Below are 18,413 nucleotides of genomic sequence, written 5' to 3'. Positions count from 1 at the left end.
GCTATTGCGTTCCAAGGCTCAGCAGATTTCACATAGCCGATAAGCACACATGTAGTTGTGTCTGTTGTAAGCACCCTGAACACCCTTCCTTCCGATCGACTCCTCGCTGGAGAACGGTCCTACCCCTTAGTTGGCATTGATCAACCCCTGAAAGCCCAAAAAGCCCAATGAAGAGCTGATATGAATGTCGAACGCCCGAAACGCCGTCTCACCGCATGGTATGCAATCGCTGAATCCGATAGTATTTCGTGGTCATGATCTTTGCTCTTCAATCTTCCCAGCTCTTCTCTACCGTCTCCCTCACCCGCTTAGTGTATTCCTTCCTATTGTCCTTGTACAGGTTGGAGGCCTCGACGTTCGCAGGGGAAGAGGTATTTGGATCATTGAGGAGTGATTGGATACTGGTCAAAATCGCCGCCACATCGTACGTCGGAGACCACCTGTTCTGGAGGATGTCCAAGCACAACTCGCCGGTGCCGTAGACATTAGGATGGAACATCTGCGAGACGAACTTGACGCCCGGAGGTTTGTTAGGGTATGCCTCTTCGAATTGCATGACCAATCTGAAAGTGCCATCCTCAAAGGGTGTGTCTGCGGGGCCGATTATGACGGCGTTCCTAGACACAAATTAGAATGCTGCGACGGCGACAAAACCTCGGCTGTAGGGAGACACGTACCATGTCATGACATTGTCTGCAATAGGCGAAGCAGAGACACCAGCTGGGGGATCTGTTTGCATGCGCTGTGGAAATTGTGTTAGACATTCGGTTCCGTGACTTCGGAACCGGAGAGTGGGTGCGGGCAAAGCGAGAGAACTTATCGGAGAATGGGCACATACCTTGAAGTCTCGCATCAAGCGGCGTCTTGCTGAGGTCGACATTGTGATTGTAGTGCGAGTGGATTGAGATACAGCAATGTTTGATCGAGGACCTTGAACTTGAGGTAGCAGAAATGTGTAGAAAGAGGTCTTGTTGAAGGAATGAAGATCAAACTGAACTCACGCGAGTGGGTTGAATGAAGTGGTTTCGCCGCAGTCACAATTGCAATCACGGAACCTGAAAATGAGGACATCGTACTGCCGCTTTTACAACAGACTTATAGTGGAACATTCTCTCCGGCTTTCCTCCGACAAAGGGAAACATGGCGCCGAGGATCCTCTCAAGAAATTCATCCCATTCCGCGCCCTGGCTGTGTCTCCCACCGGGAGGGATTTTGTTATTAAGTGCAGACTCTCGCCGCACAGTATGGGGGCAAATGTTTGACCAGTCTCTCTGATACTGTGTGCTTACCCTTATACGCCGCACCGAAAAGAAAGTAATATTCTCGTTTCCTTATTGAATACTCATCCTTGCGGCTCCCTCTCTCCAACCTCTTATTCCGCTCCCCGCTTTTAGCCGGTCCCGAGGCTGCCCTGGCATGTGCCTCCGTGAGGAATAGTGCATTAACCCTGCGAGTATAAACACAAAGCGCCGCCCTCGCCGCTCCCCAGGTCAAAAGTCATTCAAGCTGGCTGCCTCCAACCTTTCGACCCCCGACGACATGCCCTCCCTCGCCTCGTCCGCTGCTCGCGCAGCATCGCGAGCATCCTCCAATGCTGCAGGCGCTCGCCTGTCACAGGTGCGCAGCCACTTCAGCACCTCCGCCACCGCGAGACAAGAGATCCAAGAAGCATATATCCTGAGCGCAGCTCGAACGCCAACAGCCAAGTTCAATGGCTCCTTCATGAGCATGTCAGCCCCTCAATTGGGTGCTGTGGCGATCAAGTCCGCCGTCGAAAAGTCCAAGGTGCCCGCCTCCAAGATTACAGACGTATACATGGGCAATGTGCTCTCCGGTAACGTTGGTCAAGCTCCTGCCCGACAAGCCTCCATCTTCGCCGGCCTTTCCCCTTCCACGGAAGCAGTAACCATCAACAAGGTCTGCGCTTCTGGACTGAAAGCCGTAGCCATCGCCGCGCAGAACATTCAACTTGGTCTGGCCGAAGCACAAGTCGCCGGTGGCATGGAAAGCATGTCTCGGGTCCCATACTACCTGAACCGCGCTGCCCAGCAACCTCCCTTCGGACACATTAAAATGGAGGACGGCCTGATTAAGGACGGTCTATGGGATGTCTACAACCAATTCCATATGGGCAACTGCGCCGAAAACACCGCAAAGAAATACAACATCTCCCGTGAGGCGCAAGACGAGTATGCCATTCGAAGCTTTGAGCGAGCTCAAAAGGCATGGGCCGAGGGCAAATTCAAGGACGAAGTTGTCCCGGTCACGGTCAAAGGAAAGAAGGGAGATACCATCATCTCCGAGGACGAGGGATACACTAATCTTAGGAAAGACAAGGTTTCCACACTGAAGCCGGCGTTCGTCAAGGAAGGAGGATCAGTCACGGCGGCAAACTCGTCAACATTCAACGATGGTGCCAGTGCTTTGGTGCTGGGTAACAAGGCGATCGCACAACAGTACGGCAAGGACAGCAGAGTACTGGCCCGCATAGTCTCCTCAGCAGACGCGGCGATCGACCCTGTCGACTTCCCCGTGGCACCGGCCAAGGCTGTGCCACTCGCTCTCGAGCGCGCAGGTCTGAAGAAAGAAGACATTGCGATCTGGGAGTTCAATGAGGCTTTTGCTTGTGTGATCAAGGCCAATGAACAGGTAAGGACCACCATCTGTGATTCAACACAGGAACAAAATAGCTGACTGGCGAATTTAGATCCTCGGCCTTGAAAATGCTAATGTCAATCTCCTTGGTGGCGCCATCTCTCTGGGCCACGCCCTCGGCAGCTCGGGCTCGCGCATTCTGACGACATTGCTGCACCAGCTGCAGCCCGGTGAGTATGGTGTTGCAGCAATTTGCAATGGTGGTGGCGCCGCCACGGCGATGGTCGTGCAGAGAATCGCAAGCGTGGAATAAGCACTGCATAAGTTTTATCGATCAAGTTCTTCGAGGTTTTGAAGGGTCGATGCCCATTGCATAGCAGCGTTGGTACTGGAGCGTATTTCCTTCGAACTGTGATCTGCACCAAGTGCTGTTTGTCTGGTTCATGGCCACAAGAGTAGGCCGTTGTAAAAGGATGCTACCCTTATACTCTTCTCAGGCAGACAATGGGGCTCAGCAGACATTTGTCTCGATATCCGTTGGTCGCGTTTGGGTTAGGCATGTATATTGGAAAATGATGAAAAGTTTCAAGACCTTCGATGCAACACTGCGAATTTTACCACGATGGGTTGTCCCATAGCCAAGTTTGTCCGACGGTATTCATCATGTTGAAATCCGTGCCGATCAGGCCATCCTCGCTACCACTGATCTGGTTGATATAGGCATGTTCTGCATTGTATTGGTCGCGGTTCCACTGTTCTCGTCGCGTGCCGTCATTGATCATCTTGTCCAGATCAGGTGTTGCGACTCGAGACGCTGGAAACATGGCTATAACGATGTTAGCTCTCAATGGATAATGCAAGTGGGAGAAGATACCCACCTTGCTGAAGTGTAGCGATGCCGTTGTTCAGATCCAGATTTTCGAAACCACTAAAGTCAAAGCTCTCTGCAAAGATAGAATCCTGTTGGAAGGCACCCGCCATTGAATCGCCACTGTTTGCGAAATCGAGCGTAGGTTGTGTCGCAATATCCTCAGCAAAGCCTTTTTGTTCATTTGCTGGTGCAGGCGTCGCTGCGAGAGATCGCATAGTAGTCTGTCTCCCCACATCGCTGGTCAGAGTCCCTGCGTTTTCAGGACCACCAGATTCAGACAACATAGCCTTGATCTCCTTCTCACCGATTAGGCGGATCAGGTCCTTCAGGATCTTTGTAGTTTGCGCTGACAGTAGAGCTTTGCCTGACAAGAAGCGCGAGAGAGCCATAATTCGAGACACTCCTTGTTTCGCCAGGTGAGCCTGAGAGGAAAGAGGCCTGCTCAGCGCCACCACGCAGAGCACCATGCCTGCCGTGAAGAGATTTATACCCAGGAACGCAGCCGCGTGGCTATCACGTGCAAATGCTAGACACTGTTGGAATCGACCCAGCCTTGAAGAACGCATGGCTGACTCCCAGCAGCTATCCCGGCTGGATACTAAAATCTGGTGGACGTCCTGGGCAGATCTTTGAGCGTCAATGAACGACCCAACCCTGTCTAGAGATGGCCTAGATGTGGATGTATTGGGGTCGTACGAGGTCTGATCAGATTTGAAGCTTCGCAAGTCTTGAGATAGGAGTGGTCGGTGGAGGAGAATCTGGACATTGTCGTAAGCAACTTGGAGCGCCAATGCTTGCAGCATGAAAGGCCTGGTTTTGGGTGTGACGGGGGCGTTAGGGTCGTGGAACAGAGTGTCCAGCTTCAGCTCCGGAGGAAGACTGTCAAACCAGTTGACCAGATCATTGTGTATTCTCGAGACTTTGGCCGCCATTGCTGACACGCTCGAGCTTCGATGAAAGTATAGATCGCCGATAATGGGCGAAGAAATCTGGTAGAACTTGAACTTGAACTTCATGTAGGAGAAAGTAGTGACTGGTTCGACGGTCCCGTCTGGCATGGTCGCAGTTGATAAGAACGTTGGATGCTGGATCGTGGTATCTCCCATGTTTTCTGGGATTTTGACGTCAATTTCTTCGAGCCGTATGCCACATGGTCTTCCATAGATAGTGGCGGCAAACCGATCATAGACAAACAGGGCCCAGAACGTCCGCCTACGCTCCTCTTTGACCATCTCTGGCAGCCACCTCCATGCAGGCTCCCTATGCAATGACATGAGCTCAGCGCAGCCGAGACCGGCTTTGAGTACAGTGAAAGCAAGGTTAGGTCGACCATGGTACATGTAGTAAGACCCAAGCAGAACACAAACCTGTACGGCCTCTAGCTCTGCAGCATCGTACAAAGCATGAAGGCTATCCTCGACTCTCTTGAGCGACAACCTCCGGAAGGTGTCGAGGCTGAAAGACGGAAACTTCTGCCGGATGTCTTCCTCAGGTGCATAATGAGCGCCTAGAGAGAGTAGAAGCAGAATGAAAGTAGCATGATTCGACCGCGAACGAGGACAACGTCGTGTTGACATCAACGCCTCGTAGGATCTTCGCAGAGTCGGTTCATGAAAAACCAACATGAACCAATGCACAGCTGCGAGGTAGGTGTCCAAGAAGTAATCTGTTACCCTCTTTGATGGCAGTTCAAACCCGAAGAGCTCTTCGACCGTGACCATGTCACGCCCGACACTGGGTGATTCCTGCACCCGGCCAACACCTCCTGGCAGGGCCGAGGTAGAGGTATCAAGTACAGTGTCGGGGCTGAAGTTGTCGATGATCTGAAGAATTAGCACATTCCAAGCATAGCGCATGCTTCCCTTCACCGACTTACAGCTTGAGTTAGTCCTGCTGAAGAGATCCTCTGATCGAGGTACTGAGGGTCTGACGCGGCGAACTGGTCAACACTGACAGCCTTCTGCCTAGCTGGCGCAATTGACGGCTCTCCCTCCGTATACATTGAGTAATCCTCGTCTACCACGGGCTTGGCGGGCTGCGACCGAGGTGATTCACTGACAGCTGGTAAAGAAGCAGAAGGCTTAACCTCATCATGTCGTGAGGGTCCGGACCCATTGCTAATGGATTGTCGTGATCCAAGCTTCCTCCGTCTAAGTGCCTGTTAGTTGGTCATCAAGCTGGATCATTTCTGATATACACACCGCTCCCTGAACTCTGATACGCAAGGAACCTCGGACCGAACGCACAGCGAGCATGGCCGCTCTTGGTCACACTGAAGGCTGACATCAGTCAAAGAGAAAACAAACCGGGAGATAGACTAGACCTTCAGCTTCTGCCTTCTACAGCGCTGACACGCAGACTGTACGCGGGATCGTCGTTTGGCTCGGTGTACTTCGGCACTGTCGTGAGTCCACTCAGCCTCCATCCTGCCCGCCTTGGTGATCCAGAAGACTGGTATTTAGTATCGCGCATGTCGGCGGGAAGCCGTGGATAAGCTGAAGCCAGGTCCACATGAGGAGCGCAAGTCGACTTCAGGAGTTGTTAATGTGATCATTGGTCGGAGGCGGGCTTCTTGAACCATGTAGATCTCGACTCCTCCAACCTCGGGTAAATACCGGTCCCACGCATCGCAAACATCCTACAGCCAATTCATGTCCTTGGGTATTGTGTTTCTCCTCGCTGGACACTGTTAGGTAATTGTGAGAAGTGGAAGTGGCGCATGTGAGTGTCTGACGACCGAGTGCAGTCGAAGTCATCTCATCATGGCGATCGAAGAACAAAAAGAAGAGCGAGAAGTCCTCGACTCGATTTTCCCAGATGAAATTACAGGTTTGCACACCTACATGTCCAAGATGGCCGTCCTCTGATAATTGTCTGACAGATCTTTCGGACACGTCCTACCGGATATCTATAGCTCTTGATGTCCCCGGAGCAGAGCACGAAGAAGACGCTGCGCCTCCCATCCTGTTGCTCAACGTTACCTATCCAGAGGCCTACCCTGATGTTGCACCCCACTTGGATATTACAACTCCGCCAAACGCAGAAAAGCACCCTCAGCTCGATATCCAAGAAGACAAGGCCCAATTGATGGAAGCGCTGCAACCCACAATTGAAGATTCCCTTGGCATGGCTATGGTCTTTACACTGGTCACGACCTTGAAAGAGGCAGCGGAGACGCTTATATCGGACAGGATACGGCAAGCAGAGGCTGTGAAGGAGGTCGCAGCACGTCAAAAGGAGGAGGAAGAAAACAGAAAATTCCACGGTGCTCTGGTAACGAGAGAGCGCTTCTTAGAATGGAGGGAGAGATTCCGAAAAGACATGGAGGAGAAAGAGAGGAGGCAACGCGAGGAAGAAGAGGCGGAAGACAAGAAAAAGAGGGGCGGCAAACCCGACGAAAAGAAGCTCACTGGCAGACAGCTCTGGGAGAGGGGTCTTGTTGGAAAGGTCGATGAAGAGGACATTGATGGAGACGATGCAGTGGCCGCCATCGAAAAGCTCAAGGTCGACACGTAAGCACTCGGGTGTTAAACGATCTAGAGAGGCTTCAAACCGACAGTGTTGAGAGGCATCCATCAGCGAGAAGCGCCGTTTGTTCGGTCTACAAACGCCTCAAAATATCTTTTCCGGAACGGATTCAGCTCATCGGCCGTCCGACCTATTTCACCCTCGTCCGTCCTGTCACGAAGACTTTGGGTGATGCCTGGCTCCAAGTCCAGCCATCCTGGAAGTCTTTCGTAAATGAGCAACCTCCGACTCCATCTATTGAAGCTCTGCACACATTCGTGCTTCAGCTGCAGATGCGGATGTCTTGGTATGAGAGTAGCCTCTTCCTCGCCGAACTCGTTCTCATTGGCACTAGGCATCCAAAACGCGAGTCGACCACCGTCCACCAATGTACGCACTGCAAAGTCCAAAATGTCGTCGAGCATTCGAAAGAATGAGTATGGCTTCTTGGGTGCAATATAGCCCGGGAGTGTATGGGCTGGGATGCCGTTGATCAGGTGCGGCACTGGGGTCCCGTGGTGTACTGAGGCTTCGACGTTGTCAGTGAAGCTAGCATCGACGGCTTTTCTTGTTCCCAGCACTTTCAACCCTTCTCGGACGCCATAAGGAGGGTCACAGATTATCCCATCGAGCCACCTACCACTGGAATACACAGTGGTGTTGACAGAATTGCGAAATGGAGTATTCGTCAGATCTGATGTGATACAATCTCCAAAAAGATGTGAGAGGCCATACTTTCTGAAATTGGCCCCTACTCCTTTTTCCAGACCGAGACCTTTGCCACGAAAACTCCGGCCATCGATATCCGAACCGAGAACAACAGCACCCAGCTCAGCCGCGGCGACCATGAATCCACCAGTCCCTACAAACGGGTCAAGGAAGATTTTGCCAGAGGTTGCCAGAGCCATGTTAGCAGTCAACAAAGCCAGTTCTGCGTCCATTGAGGTGGTCGAAATGTACGGTCTTTTCTTGAGATCATGCTTTTCCCTCAACCAACGTCGCGACTCTCCAATCTTTCGCCCAAGAAACACTCTACGCAGACTTGACCCGGCAATAGGGTCGATAGCTGTGCCATTGGCTAGACCGGCGGTCTTCTGGTCTTGCTCACATGCGAGAGGAAGCCACTCTTCCAGGACGGCAAATTCGGCCTCTGGGTTCTTCATCTTGATCTTGCCCTGAAAGTCGAGATAGCTGAAAGAGTCGATGATCTGTCTCTGTTGCGATGGGTCATGGGTGCTGCCGTAACTGTCGACCGAAAATTTGAATGAGACATGCTCAAACTTGTGCCAAAGGTGCTGACTTCGCACCTTCACATCTGCGCGCAGTTGGTCATAGTTCTGGCCCTGCCCCCATAATTCGTAGATGTATTTAGACAAGATTGCTCTTGACTGGAAGTCTCGGACTACCTCGTCGATAGAATGGTCATCGAGGGCAGTGGACTGGCCCGATAGACCGGAAAATCGAACGATACAAAATGGTGACTCTTCGGCATAAGATACGATTTCGCATGTTATACCGGCCAGACTGGACAGTGCCTCTATTTCAGCACGGCGAAAGCTCTCGTGTGTCTGAGTGAGGCGGATCAAGTAGTCCATCGGAGCCGAACATGCAATCTTGAGTCATGGAATGTAGCCATGGATGGACCTGCGAGCCAGCGGGTGTCGATCTCAATTCAATGTCGATACACGGACATTGATCGCAGCGACAGAGACAGTACAGCAGTTTTAACGGATTGAAGAATGAAAAGTAGCTGCCGGTTAAACGTCAATATTTGCAACGATCAGAAAATTGTACTCGTTGAGAACTAACGACTCAGAAGTGTCAGATTTGGAGAATATTTATTCTTCTTGGCACAGCCTCGTAGCCTCGTCGACTTCATCTGCCCTGCCGCATCATGACTGCACCCCCCTCAATGCCTCCTCCATTGCTTCCTTGAATGACTTTGTCGGCAAATCCAACAACTCGTTTCCGAACTCCTTTCTATCCTTCCATTCCGCTCCCGTGACCACCGACCCAAATGTCAGCTTGGGAAGGGCACTATCATCATTATTCCGAACCTTCTCCTTAGCCTCCTCCAACCACGTTTCATACTTCACATTCTCTACCTTCCACTTTCCCGGCAAGGCATCTAGGATCTCCTTCTGGCTCGTCCTGAAATCCTGTATCAACAGCAGTTTATTCTTAGTCGCTTCGTCCTTCTCAACGGCCTTGACAACGGCGATGGCAACGGTATCCAAAGTGGTGGCCGGCCATTTGGCCTCTCCCCCGTCGATCAATTCAGCCGTCTTCGTTTTCCAGTCGAATTGGAAGAAGCCACTCTGAATGCCCATCTCAAAAAAGACATTGCAGACGATGCACGTCCAGGATAGACCCTCTTTCTCCTTTTCGAAACAGTAATCCCGCACGTCATGCTTGGTCCGGAACATGGGCCTCAGCTCCGTCAACCAATCTGGAAGATCGTCGAGACCGTACTCAGTGGGGATGTAGCGCTTGACCTTGGCTTCCACGGCGGCGTCGATGAATTTGTACTGCTGGTGCATGCCCATCATGGAGATTGCGGAGACGACGACATCATGACCTTTGAAGGCTTCCACGAGCTGCGCGTGTGGGTAAGCATCGGGAACCTTAGCGACCTTTACCGACGATGGGAACTGCGCGGTTGACGATTCCCGAGTCAATACAGTGATGGTGAACTTGTGAGAAGAGGCCTGGAGATGCTTGAGGATCAAGCTGCCGAGGTTACCGGCGCCGATGAGGAGGACACTGTTGAGAGTCATGCTTAGTTTGTCTTTGATGCTAGGAGATGTATCAAAATTTTGAGATCTTGTTCACAATTTTCAGGTTGGTACGGGATGATATCCCTCGTCTAGATGGTTTACCGACGCCTTGGGGAAGCTGGAGGTGGGGAACAATTCGCCATCATCAACAATGTGGGGTTGTGCAAGATACCTTCCGAGGCAGTACAGTACTGAGTGTGATACACAGTACACGTACCTTATCTAACTGCCGGGTGCCTCTTAGGTTACTTGAACTAGTTACGCACTCCGTGGCCGGCCCCATGTCCCTCAATATCATATCAACATGGGGAAAAAGTGACACATAATGTCAAAATCCATTCGCGCCCAATCTGTTGCTTTTTCAGAACATTGATCATTGCTTATGCGAACAATCAACTCCTTAAGCGGTCCGAGAGAACGCTTCCAGTAGATAACTGACATATCCCATATTCTCAGAATCCATGCTACGCAGCTTCTCAGTGTTGAACAGGCCACGCGCCTCAGCTTCCATGAAGAAAAACGCAAGCTGGCAGAATTCGGGACCAGCATCCCTCATGAATCCCAGCTTCTGCCATTCTTCGACCGGCAGGTTGCTTACTTGCCGATCCCATATCTTCATCCAACGGCCTAGCGCTTTCATGAATGAGGGATACATGATCTTTCCCAACCCGTTCGCACGTGAGGCATGGATGGCACAGTGAAGGCCTAGATACTGGCATGAGAGTGTGAATGAAATGAGGAGAGAGCATGCATACCGCAGAGAACGAAGAAGAAATTCCTGGGTGCCAGGTCGACTAGGCTTGAGTGTCCCGCAAGGTCGTCTCGGCTCTCCAAAAGTTGTGATACACTTGTTGAGATAGCATTCGTGCTGGACCTCATTTCCTGCTTGGCGTATTGCTCACATGCAGCGCTTGTACTAGCAGAAAAGCATCGTTCACTGCACATCGGGCTGCCTGTCATTTCTGAGACGGCCAGTCTTGGATAGTGCGCGTGAAACATGGCAAAGTTGCATTCGATTCCAAAGATGAGGTATGCGAGCCTATGCCACACCGTCATAACCCAGCTTGAAAGTCATCAAAGATAAACTCACCTTATTCTCGACTCCTTGACCACGAATCCATGCCAGTCGAAGTCAATGCAATCGCTTTGTTCACTATCCAGGTACTCATTCTTACTGCCGAAGAGCTTCAGCCCACGAGCGGCCTGAATGACCTCATTGTATCGCGCATTCCTCACTCGCCGTCTGGACATGACGTTTTTGCCACACATTTGTAGAAGTACCATCAAGTATGCGGCGTGGAGCGGTTCAAGCGAGCGCGCGGAGGTCGATGATGAGGACGTTGGGTCGTCCCCCAGCAGCTCTCTGAACTTGGGGTGACTGAATGTGTACTCTTCAGCAATGTCATAGTAAGCTTGAGCCAGCGAGGGGTAGACCTCGTGCGAGTAGGCCTCCCCGATCAGAAAGACTGCCAGCAACAGTGGCGGATGGACCTTGCTCAAATCGAAGGTCCGGCGATGCAGGATTGGGCAGTGAGGGCTCCAACGGGTGAAATATAGTTCGGTAAATTCTACCACGTTGTCATGAGTGAAGAGAGTCCTGAAGGTTTCTTCATCGAAGAAAAGCGCAGCTCCACGTTTGCGACATTGCGACCGTTGTATGGTTGTGAGATCAAGGGCGACCTGCCTTAACCGTTCTCGCATGTGGTTGTGATCTAGAGCGTCATCGTCGGGGCAGGAATGTCTTGCAATGATGATGTCGTCCCACCACTGCTCGTCGGGATTACCAAGCAGGAATGTGCTCACTCTTTCCGTCGACTCTTCATCTGGCTCTTCACCTGCCGTTCCAACGATGTACTCGTGGTCAGAAAAGCTATCGTTAACCTCTTGGGCACTCTTGTAGTAAGCTGAGAGGGAATTGGTTGCAGGATTGGTGTAGTTAGATAGGAATGGCATGGCACTCTTAGCACTTCCGGTGCTCGAATGAGACGAGGCACGTTCTGCTCGCGCAGACTGCCTTGCCACAGGATATTGGTGTACCTCAAGGGCATCGTTGCGCACACGAATCCTGTGGCCAACTGGGTACGTGCACTCCGACTTCCTTCCGAGGCATCGAGTACATGGAAACTTCTCATCACAAGCCACCTTGGTGAGCGCACAAGACTCGCATGCTTTTCTCTTTCGGCCGCGAGGTACTGGAACAGGAATCGGATCCAAGCCTTTCTCCCGACAAGACTTCGAATGGCGGTGAGCTACATCTCTTCATTATGCTCGTGTTGGCCGCGAAACAAGTCATCTGATATTTGTTGGACAAACTTACCTTCTGCCAAATTTTCGAGAACAAAACGCACACGGAAATGCATCACGGCTGGTATCTATGTTGACTTAGCGTGACTGTCCTGGCTGTTAAACGATGATTACTGACGAAGGTTTTCGTGCCGACGCAGATGGCTGCTGTTGGAGTACGTCTTCTGACAATGTTGACATTGGTAGACTGGCGGCATTGCGCAATGGAACGACCTCGAGGGAACCCTTCGAAGAAACGATGTTCGGTAAATTCTGGAGGGTTTCCCTAGGTTTAAACCCACATAAATACCTAGTTAACGCGGGGCTCCGCCGCTCCAGATCTCTGATGTTCTGCTGGCCCGCTGGGGCTCCCGAGGTCACTAGGCTAGGGACTGGTGCCAAGACAAGTGGCGGCTTACGCCTTTTGAACAGCTATGTTTTCTTCAGGTATGACTCGATGCAAAGCAGTCAGGATTGCTCACAGATCGAGGTGCATATACACAAATGGCAAAGCTACTGGCTAACCAAGTTGAGAAGAGAAAGCCACCTTGGTGAGTAGAGATCTTTGTTGGAGAGAGTGGTGCTCAAAAGTTCATAAGCCGCCACTTGTCTTGTCACCGGTCCCTAGGCCAAGGTCAACCCGTAGACACCCCCGGGCGCCTGCCAAGCGAAGATTCTGCCCTCGCTCTCAGTAAATTGCTGCATTGTTGTTGAAAAGTGAGCGGGACGACGCCGAGGAGTGCCTTGCTCGATACAACGGAGAGACGAAGCTCACTCTGGAAGGTGTGTCGTAACGAGACGGATGCTGCAGTGGCTTCGTGGGGTGAATGGAATTTCAAGTACGTCCCGCATGCACCAGGCTTCAGTGTGTCCTGCATTCCGAGCATATAGTGACTTCAATGACTTAACGCATTCATACATTCCAATGCTATCAAAATGCGGGAAGCAACGTGCTCTCTTGGCCTTCCCGATCTACGATATACCTAGGAGGGCTGAGCAGTAGTTGTTGTGTCAGACACGATTGGGTCTAATGCTTTCCATGATCGTGAACGTGCAACAACTTTCACCTCGTGTCATTTCTTGCATTCATACAGCATTACTGGTCCGTTGAACAAAAAAAGAAGAGTGAAGAGGACTTTAGTTGCGACGTTCAACCCTGGCCGCCTGTGGGTGACCCACACCCATTTTCCGAAAAACTTAGACAGCCTGGTGGTCATCCTATTTTGTCGGCACTAGCATTCCGACATCTGGTATAGGTGTATGACAAGTGGCCACCGAACAACCCGAGGAGACCGATCCCAGTAAAAACCTGTCTGCATTGGTTCCCCATGCCCCAGCTCCTGATTGATAGACTCCCCGCGCCGATTCTGTCATGGCCACCACAAAATTCAAGGGGATACAAGAGACCAGACTCACGCGGAATGCACGTGGGGCGGACTCTGGGGCGACAACATGGTCATCTGAATGGTGGATCGGACGCTCAAGCGTCTACTGACATTGATATCCACCGCCCAGGTGGCAAGACTCAACACGTATAAATGAGGCGAGAATCACTGCACCTTCCACAGACGGCAGGTCTGAAGGAAACGAACAGTATCTTGAGTCTCTTCTGCTGCAATTGACAACATGACGGATCCGACCAACGCTAAAGCGAAGCACTTCGATGGCGTCCTCGTCGTCGGCGCCGGTCCATCAGGCCTCATACTCACCTATGAACTCATGCGCCGCGGCGTGCCGGTCCGCCTGGTCGAAAAGCGCCAAGGACCTTCTCACACAGCCCGTGCAATGACGGTACACGCCCGCTCAATGGAGATGTTCGACCATATGAGCATTGGCCACCGACTGAAAGAAGTCTGCCTCGAATGTCCCGGAAACCGATATCATTTCCCAGGCATGCCGGACGAACAGTGTCCCAAGACTGATTATCGTGTATTGCCAACGAGGTACCCGTTCTACTACAAGATCAGCCAGAACGATTTCGAGCAGGTGTTGCGAGAGCATCTGCTCGCAACCCAGGGGATGGCACCAGAGTACCAGACCGAGATCGTGGCACTGTCCAGCCCGGCGGAGATCGAAAAGGATGGGCTCGTGAAGGCCACGATCAAATTACCCAACGGCCAAACGGAGGTCATCACATGCCCGTGGGTCATCGGGTGTGACGGCGTCAAGAGCTTCGTTCGTGATGTGGCTGGCATCAAGTTCAACGGTGAAGTCGTGGCCGCGATGGCCATGATGGATGTGCCCTTAACAAGCGTGAACTTTGACGACCGATGGATGAATTATTATTTTACTAAAGACTTGTTCATGAACGTCACACGAATGCCTGGTGGAGTCTGGCGAATCTACATGAGCGAGCCCACGGGAGAATACGTGTACAGGGAAGACAAGAAGCAATCGTTCCAGGAGGTTGCCGACAAGATCGGCATCGGCTTCAAGCTGGGAGAACCCGAGTGGGCGACCTCCTGGGATATCAGGAACAACATTGCCAGTCACTATCGCGAGGGAAGGCTGATCATCTGCGGCGACGCAAGTCACGTCCACTCTCCGTCAGGAGGCCAGGTAAGTCCTCCTGAAAAGCAAATCACCTCGACACTGACAATACTCAGGGAATGAATGGCTGCATGCAAGACGCATTCAATCTTGGCTGGAAGCTCGCCGCTGTATATAAGGGGCAAGGGAGAGCAGAGATCCTCGACACTTATGAAAAAGAAAGAAAGCCCATCGGCGAACAGATCAGCCATGGTGCAATGGCAACTCATCATATTGTCATGGGCTTCGGCGAAGAGCCTGGAGACAGGTATCATTTGACGCAGGTGCCAAACTGGGAAGACACCACCATCAAGTTAGTATCAGGCCTCTCACACAACTACTGCAAAGTGGTCCGTGTTCCGGACGGGCTCCGTCCGACCAAAGGACCGAGGGCAGGCGAGAGAGCCCCTGATGCGCTCTTGACCAAGTCTCCCCTGCGACATCTTTATGACATCTTCCGCCGGCCACAGTTCACACTTCTCGTTTGTCCCAGCAAACTACGGAAGAATGAGCACCTGGCGCACGCCGTGACCATCCGAGACACGCTTGAGAAACGATTCCCCAATTGCGTTTGCATCTACCTCATCTCCGACAAACGTGAGGCAGAGTTTGATTTCGATCATCAATCCAATGACGAAACAGGCGAGTTCCTGGAGAGGTACGAGATCGATCAGAATGATGATGGAAGGTTGGTGCTGGTCAGGCCTGATCTCTATGTTGCAATGTCGTGCTGTATGAGTGAATGGGAAGCTGTATCGGAATATCTTGAGCAGTGGTATGTACCGGTTGTGGCCAATGGCGATGCCAGGACCAGTAATCAAGTCTGAGAACGACCGTGTAGAGACGATTCTCGATCTCATTTTAGCATCCTCGGAACCCCGGTCCTCCGTGATCGTCATAACATAGTGTTTGCTGAAGGGATGCAGCACCGCATTCCTGAGCTAAAGCCAAATCTACCCCTTTCCTTGAAAGAAATCGACAATCGCTCGGGCACCCTTCGGTCCCAGCCCTCTAGGTGGGTAACAGAGGAAGATCGGATCGTCGAGCGTGTTGAACTTAGCCCGGAATCCAGTCTTCTTTTCCAGGTTGAACCTGGCAGCCAAGGTCTGATATAAAGAGTTCAAAGTAGCTGACCTTGCGCCGCCGACGTTGTGCCCAGCACTCAATTTCGCGGTAGCACCTGCGCCGAAAGTGCATGATTTGCACCCAGAGTCTGCAGCGGTCTTGAGTGCGGCTTGTACAGTCATCTCGATCACACCGTTTGCCGCTCCAGGGAAATCCAGAGCCCATTTCACCTGGACTCCATACCTCGGGGCCAGCTGTGCGAGCACGACCAAAGAATGAATCTTGCCAGTTGTGTCTTGGGCGATGAAGTACTGCCGATGTGCCGCGTCTCTAAAAGGTGTGATCTCGCTCAGATGGACTTGTTCTCCCTGGCGATTCTCCTGCCACTCTTTGATGCATTGTTCGACCTTTTGACGTGTTTCTTCAGGCACGTCGCTGCCATAATCCGTTACTTTGATACCTTCCTTCGTAGCGTGTCTGATCTTCCGGCTGACGTCAGTGTCGATATTCAGGTGCTCATCGTTAGCGAGGTTGACGCGCTGTTCGGCGACGTTCGTGAAGCTCTTCCAACCTAGTTTATCTCCAAGTACGTCTTCGGCCTCCTTGCCGACAAGGATGAAAATGGGTTTGAGGTCGGTCGCCTTTCGAAGCCACTTCAAGAATGCCCCAATCACATCTTCGTATTGACTCGGATCGCACAACGGGTTTCCTGCACAGATTGCGCGATCGTGGGTTGGCACGTAAGCAATCGCGGCACCAGTCCTCTCATCGCGCCAAATCTGGAATCTGTCGTCCATCCATGATGTATTGGTTGCATCGCCATAATTGGCGACGAGATTCTCCAGTACTGGAAGATAACCCTTGCGTCTCTGCAGCGTATTGTCGTCGGGATGTCGTAGGTTGGGTTCTGCTTTGGCCGGGAAACTCTTCGGATCGCGAGGGAATAGTGAAGCGTAGCGCAAATTTCCCAGGTCCAGGACGAGTGAGACCAATCGTTCGAGACCGATGCCACAGCCTGCATGTGGCGGCGCCACCCATTCGAATGCTTGCATATACTCCTTGAGGTCATTCGGATCCATGCCCTGAGCCTCCATGCGCTCTTTCAGTAGTTCATGTTCGTGAACACGTTGCCCACCTGAAAGAATTTCTTGTCCCCGAACCATAAAATCGAACGAGTTAGTGAGCTGGTCATCTTTCGGGTCCAACATAGTGTAAAAGGGACGAGCGGCTGTAGGAAACTTGTCCAGGATATAATAGTCAGTGTGGTACTTCTCCTTGACCAGCTCTCCCAATCGCCGCTCGGCCCTCGTCGATAGGTCTTCGTACTCGGATTGTTGACTTCCATCCTCGTTCTGCCAGCCTGACTCGTTCAGAAGCCTCGCCCCTTCAGCAAATGTGAGCCTCGGTGTCTTGTCAAGCCATATCAGATCATCGTGCGGAAAATGATGTTTCACGGTATCAATGTCGTTGCGGTGGCGCTCATACAGAGTTCTGAAGATGTATTTCAGTGTTGCATCAATTAGCCACATAGCTTCATGGTAATGTCGGTTAATGGCCATTTCTAGGTCCAGCCCAGTGTATTCGGTCATATGACGAGGGGTGTTGGAATTTTCTGGATCAAGTCAGTTTGTGTTGCATCTCGGACAACGTGTTGCAAACGTACCAGCGCGGAAGACGGGCCCAATCTCGTAGACTCGGGGGAAATCCGCAGATACACACATCTGCTTAGCAAGTTGCGGACTCTGGGCAAGAAATGCCGGACGACCGAAGTAACTGAGCTTGAAGACATCTGCACCACCTTCTGTTGCGCCACCTTGTATTTTTGGGGTGTGAATCTCCAAAAACTCGCGGTCTTCGAGAAAGCGCCGAAATGCCCTGCATACAGCTGATTGTACTCTGAAGATGGCTTGTGCGGACGGTGTTCTCAGATCGAGGATTCTATTCGACAGTCTAACTCGGTCGGATATGGAGTGGCCATCCGTGGCAGCATCGGCTTCGTAAACGCTGAAAGGGACTGGAATTGTTCTAGCCGAGACCACGTGCATCTTCAAAAGCTCAAGTTCAGCATGGTGAGTGCTTGTGCTCTTGACCATCTGTTCGGGCTCCTTCACCCTTGCTTTGGCGATAACAATGGTGCCTGTCCGGATGTGTTCTGCCCACCTCACCATGTTTTCGGAGACACCACCTTCGACTGCGCGCAGTACGCCTTGAATAGTCGTGGTCTGTTCGCGAAAGACTACGAAGGCCAGCTTCGCACTCATGTGACGGACGATATGCACTCTAGCGCGAAAACAGATCTCTTTGCCAATGTGGTCCGGGCCAACATTTATCAAAGAAACCCAGTCGCTCTGCCATACTTCGTTGTCGGGAGCCTCCTCTTGGGACTGAACAAGTGGTAGTCGGCCATACAGGGTTTTGAGTTCTGCAGGGTCGTCGTTGTTCTCGAAATCATCTATGTTCTTCGCCGCCTGAAGGCGTCGGGGTCCGTCTGGTCCTTCTTCAGACTCCGAACCAGACCACTCTTCACTTTCGATGATCTTAGCGACGTCCTTCTCTGAACCTCCTCGATAGTTCTTGTCATTGCAATTCGTGAGAGTCTGGCCTAATTCATGCTTGTGCTCAGTGAATTTGTCAGTAAACTTCGTAACAACACTCTTGAGTTTGGTGGCCATTTTGAGCGCTGAAAAAGGACGAAGGCTCTGTGCTCAACTAAGGGCGGAGAAATCACAAGAGAAGCAGAATGAGAATCCGGTCAGACGTGTTATCAACTTGCCACACCGAACACT

The 18,413-nt window shown here is 51.8% G+C and overlaps 9 protein-coding genes across 9 annotated transcripts; 3 read left to right on the top strand and 6 right to left on the bottom strand.

The window, feature by feature from the left end:
• Positions 1 to 33: 33 nt before the first annotated feature.
• EDD37DRAFT_66451 (ubiquitin-conjugating enzyme E2 2) lies at positions 34 to 1,121 on the bottom strand. The gene is made up of 3 exons (XM_062819231.1): positions 839 to 1,121; positions 678 to 742; positions 34 to 617 (listed from the first exon to the last, which is right to left on the bottom strand). The coding sequence occupies exons 1-3, from the start codon at positions 878 to 880 to the stop codon at positions 269 to 271; spliced, it is 456 nt and encodes a 151-aa protein (XP_062675624.1). The 5' UTR covers positions 881 to 1,121; the 3' UTR covers positions 34 to 268.
• Position 1,122: 1 nt separating this feature from the next.
• Positions 1,123 to 3,170, top strand: EDD37DRAFT_66458 (acetyl-CoA acetyltransferase). Its single transcript, XM_062819233.1, has 2 exons — positions 1,123 to 2,649; positions 2,708 to 3,170. The coding sequence occupies exons 1-2, from the start codon at positions 1,540 to 1,542 to the stop codon at positions 2,906 to 2,908; spliced, it is 1,311 nt and encodes a 436-aa protein (XP_062675623.1). The 5' UTR covers positions 1,123 to 1,539; the 3' UTR covers positions 2,909 to 3,170.
• Positions 2,952 to 5,891, bottom strand: EDD37DRAFT_671477 (fungal-specific transcription factor domain-containing protein; the record flags this gene model as incomplete). Its single annotated transcript, XM_062819412.1, has 5 exons — positions 2,952 to 3,421; positions 3,474 to 5,289; positions 5,343 to 5,616; positions 5,668 to 5,738; positions 5,790 to 5,891. 5 exons carry the CDS (start codon positions 5,889 to 5,891, stop codon positions 3,210 to 3,212), a joined length of 2,475 nt encoding a protein of 824 aa, XP_062675622.1. The 3' UTR covers positions 2,952 to 3,209.
• Positions 5,892 to 6,228: 337 nt separating this feature from the next.
• Positions 6,229 to 6,982, top strand: EDD37DRAFT_645477 (RWD domain-containing protein; the record flags this gene model as incomplete). Its single annotated transcript, XM_062817634.1, has 2 exons — positions 6,229 to 6,295; positions 6,348 to 6,982. 2 exons carry the CDS (start codon positions 6,229 to 6,231, stop codon positions 6,980 to 6,982), a joined length of 702 nt encoding a protein of 233 aa, XP_062675621.1.
• Positions 6,983 to 7,011: 29 nt separating this feature from the next.
• Positions 7,012 to 8,767, bottom strand: EDD37DRAFT_66446 (NAD-dependent histone deacetylase SIR2). The gene has a single exon (XM_062819227.1). The coding sequence runs from the start codon at positions 8,566 to 8,568 to the stop codon at positions 7,042 to 7,044; it is 1,527 nt and encodes a 508-aa protein (XP_062675620.1). The 5' UTR covers positions 8,569 to 8,767; the 3' UTR covers positions 7,012 to 7,041.
• A 3-nt stretch (positions 8,768 to 8,770) lies between these two features.
• On the bottom strand, positions 8,771 to 9,950 carry EDD37DRAFT_66416 (NmrA-like family protein). Its single transcript, XM_062819212.1, has one exon. The coding sequence runs from the start codon at positions 9,748 to 9,750 to the stop codon at positions 8,866 to 8,868; it is 885 nt and encodes a 294-aa protein (XP_062675619.1). The 5' UTR covers positions 9,751 to 9,950; the 3' UTR covers positions 8,771 to 8,865.
• Positions 9,951 to 10,150: 200 nt separating this feature from the next.
• On the bottom strand, positions 10,151 to 12,110 carry EDD37DRAFT_604609 (uncharacterized protein; the record flags this gene model as incomplete). The annotated part of the gene is made up of 4 exons (XM_062814753.1): positions 10,151 to 10,455; positions 10,506 to 10,789; positions 10,841 to 11,999; positions 12,068 to 12,110. The coding sequence occupies 4 exons, from the start codon at positions 12,108 to 12,110 to the stop codon at positions 10,151 to 10,153; spliced, it is 1,791 nt and encodes a 596-aa protein (XP_062675618.1).
• Positions 12,111 to 13,659: 1,549 nt separating this feature from the next.
• On the top strand, positions 13,660 to 15,389 carry EDD37DRAFT_645473 (pentachlorophenol monooxygenase; the record flags this gene model as incomplete). The annotated part of the gene is made up of 2 exons (XM_062817633.1): positions 13,660 to 14,592; positions 14,640 to 15,389. The coding sequence occupies 2 exons, from the start codon at positions 13,660 to 13,662 to the stop codon at positions 15,387 to 15,389; spliced, it is 1,683 nt and encodes a 560-aa protein (XP_062675617.1).
• A 126-nt stretch (positions 15,390 to 15,515) lies between these two features.
• EDD37DRAFT_604607 (aspartyl-tRNA synthetase) lies at positions 15,516 to 18,299 on the bottom strand (the record flags this gene model as incomplete). The annotated part of the gene is made up of 2 exons (XM_062814752.1): positions 15,516 to 17,239; positions 17,291 to 18,299. The coding sequence occupies 2 exons, from the start codon at positions 18,297 to 18,299 to the stop codon at positions 15,516 to 15,518; spliced, it is 2,733 nt and encodes a 910-aa protein (XP_062675616.1).
• Positions 18,300 to 18,413: the final 114 nt, after the last annotated feature.

Source organism: Exophiala viscosa (assembly GCF_022695815.1).
Source record: "Exophiala viscosa unplaced genomic scaffold EDD37scaffold_1, whole genome shotgun sequence".
Taxonomy (NCBI): Eukaryota; Fungi; Ascomycota; class Eurotiomycetes; order Chaetothyriales; family Herpotrichiellaceae; genus Exophiala; species Exophiala viscosa.
Note: the sequence above shows the minus strand (reverse complement) of the source record. Positions and strands in the feature narration are given on the sequence as shown.

Bases quoted from the DNA above. Each gene is read 5' to 3' on its own strand.
- EDD37DRAFT_66451 (XM_062819231.1), bottom strand. From the start codon at position 880: ATGTCGACCTCAGCAAGACGCCGCTTGATGCGAGACTTCAAG. The intron at 743-838 runs GTATGTGCCCAT...CAATTTCCACAG, and splicing joins GCTTGATGCGAGACTTCAAG to CGCATGCAAACAGATCCCCC. The intron at 618-677 runs GTACGTGTCTCC...ATTTGTGTCTAG, and splicing joins GCAGACAATGTCATGACATG to GAACGCCGTCATAATCGGCC.
- EDD37DRAFT_66458 (XM_062819233.1), top strand. From the start codon at position 1,540: ATGCCCTCCCTCGCCTCGTCCGCTGCTCGCGCAGCATCGCGAGCATCC. The intron at 2,650-2,707 runs GTAAGGACCACC...TGGCGAATTTAG, and splicing joins TGATCAAGGCCAATGAACAG to ATCCTCGGCCTTGAAAATGC.
- EDD37DRAFT_66446 (XM_062819227.1), bottom strand. From the start codon at position 8,568: ATGGACTACTTGATCCGCCTCACTCAGACACACGAGAGCTTTCGCCGT.
- EDD37DRAFT_66416 (XM_062819212.1), bottom strand. From the start codon at position 9,750: ATGACTCTCAACAGTGTCCTCCTCATCGGCGCCGGTAACCTCGGCAGC.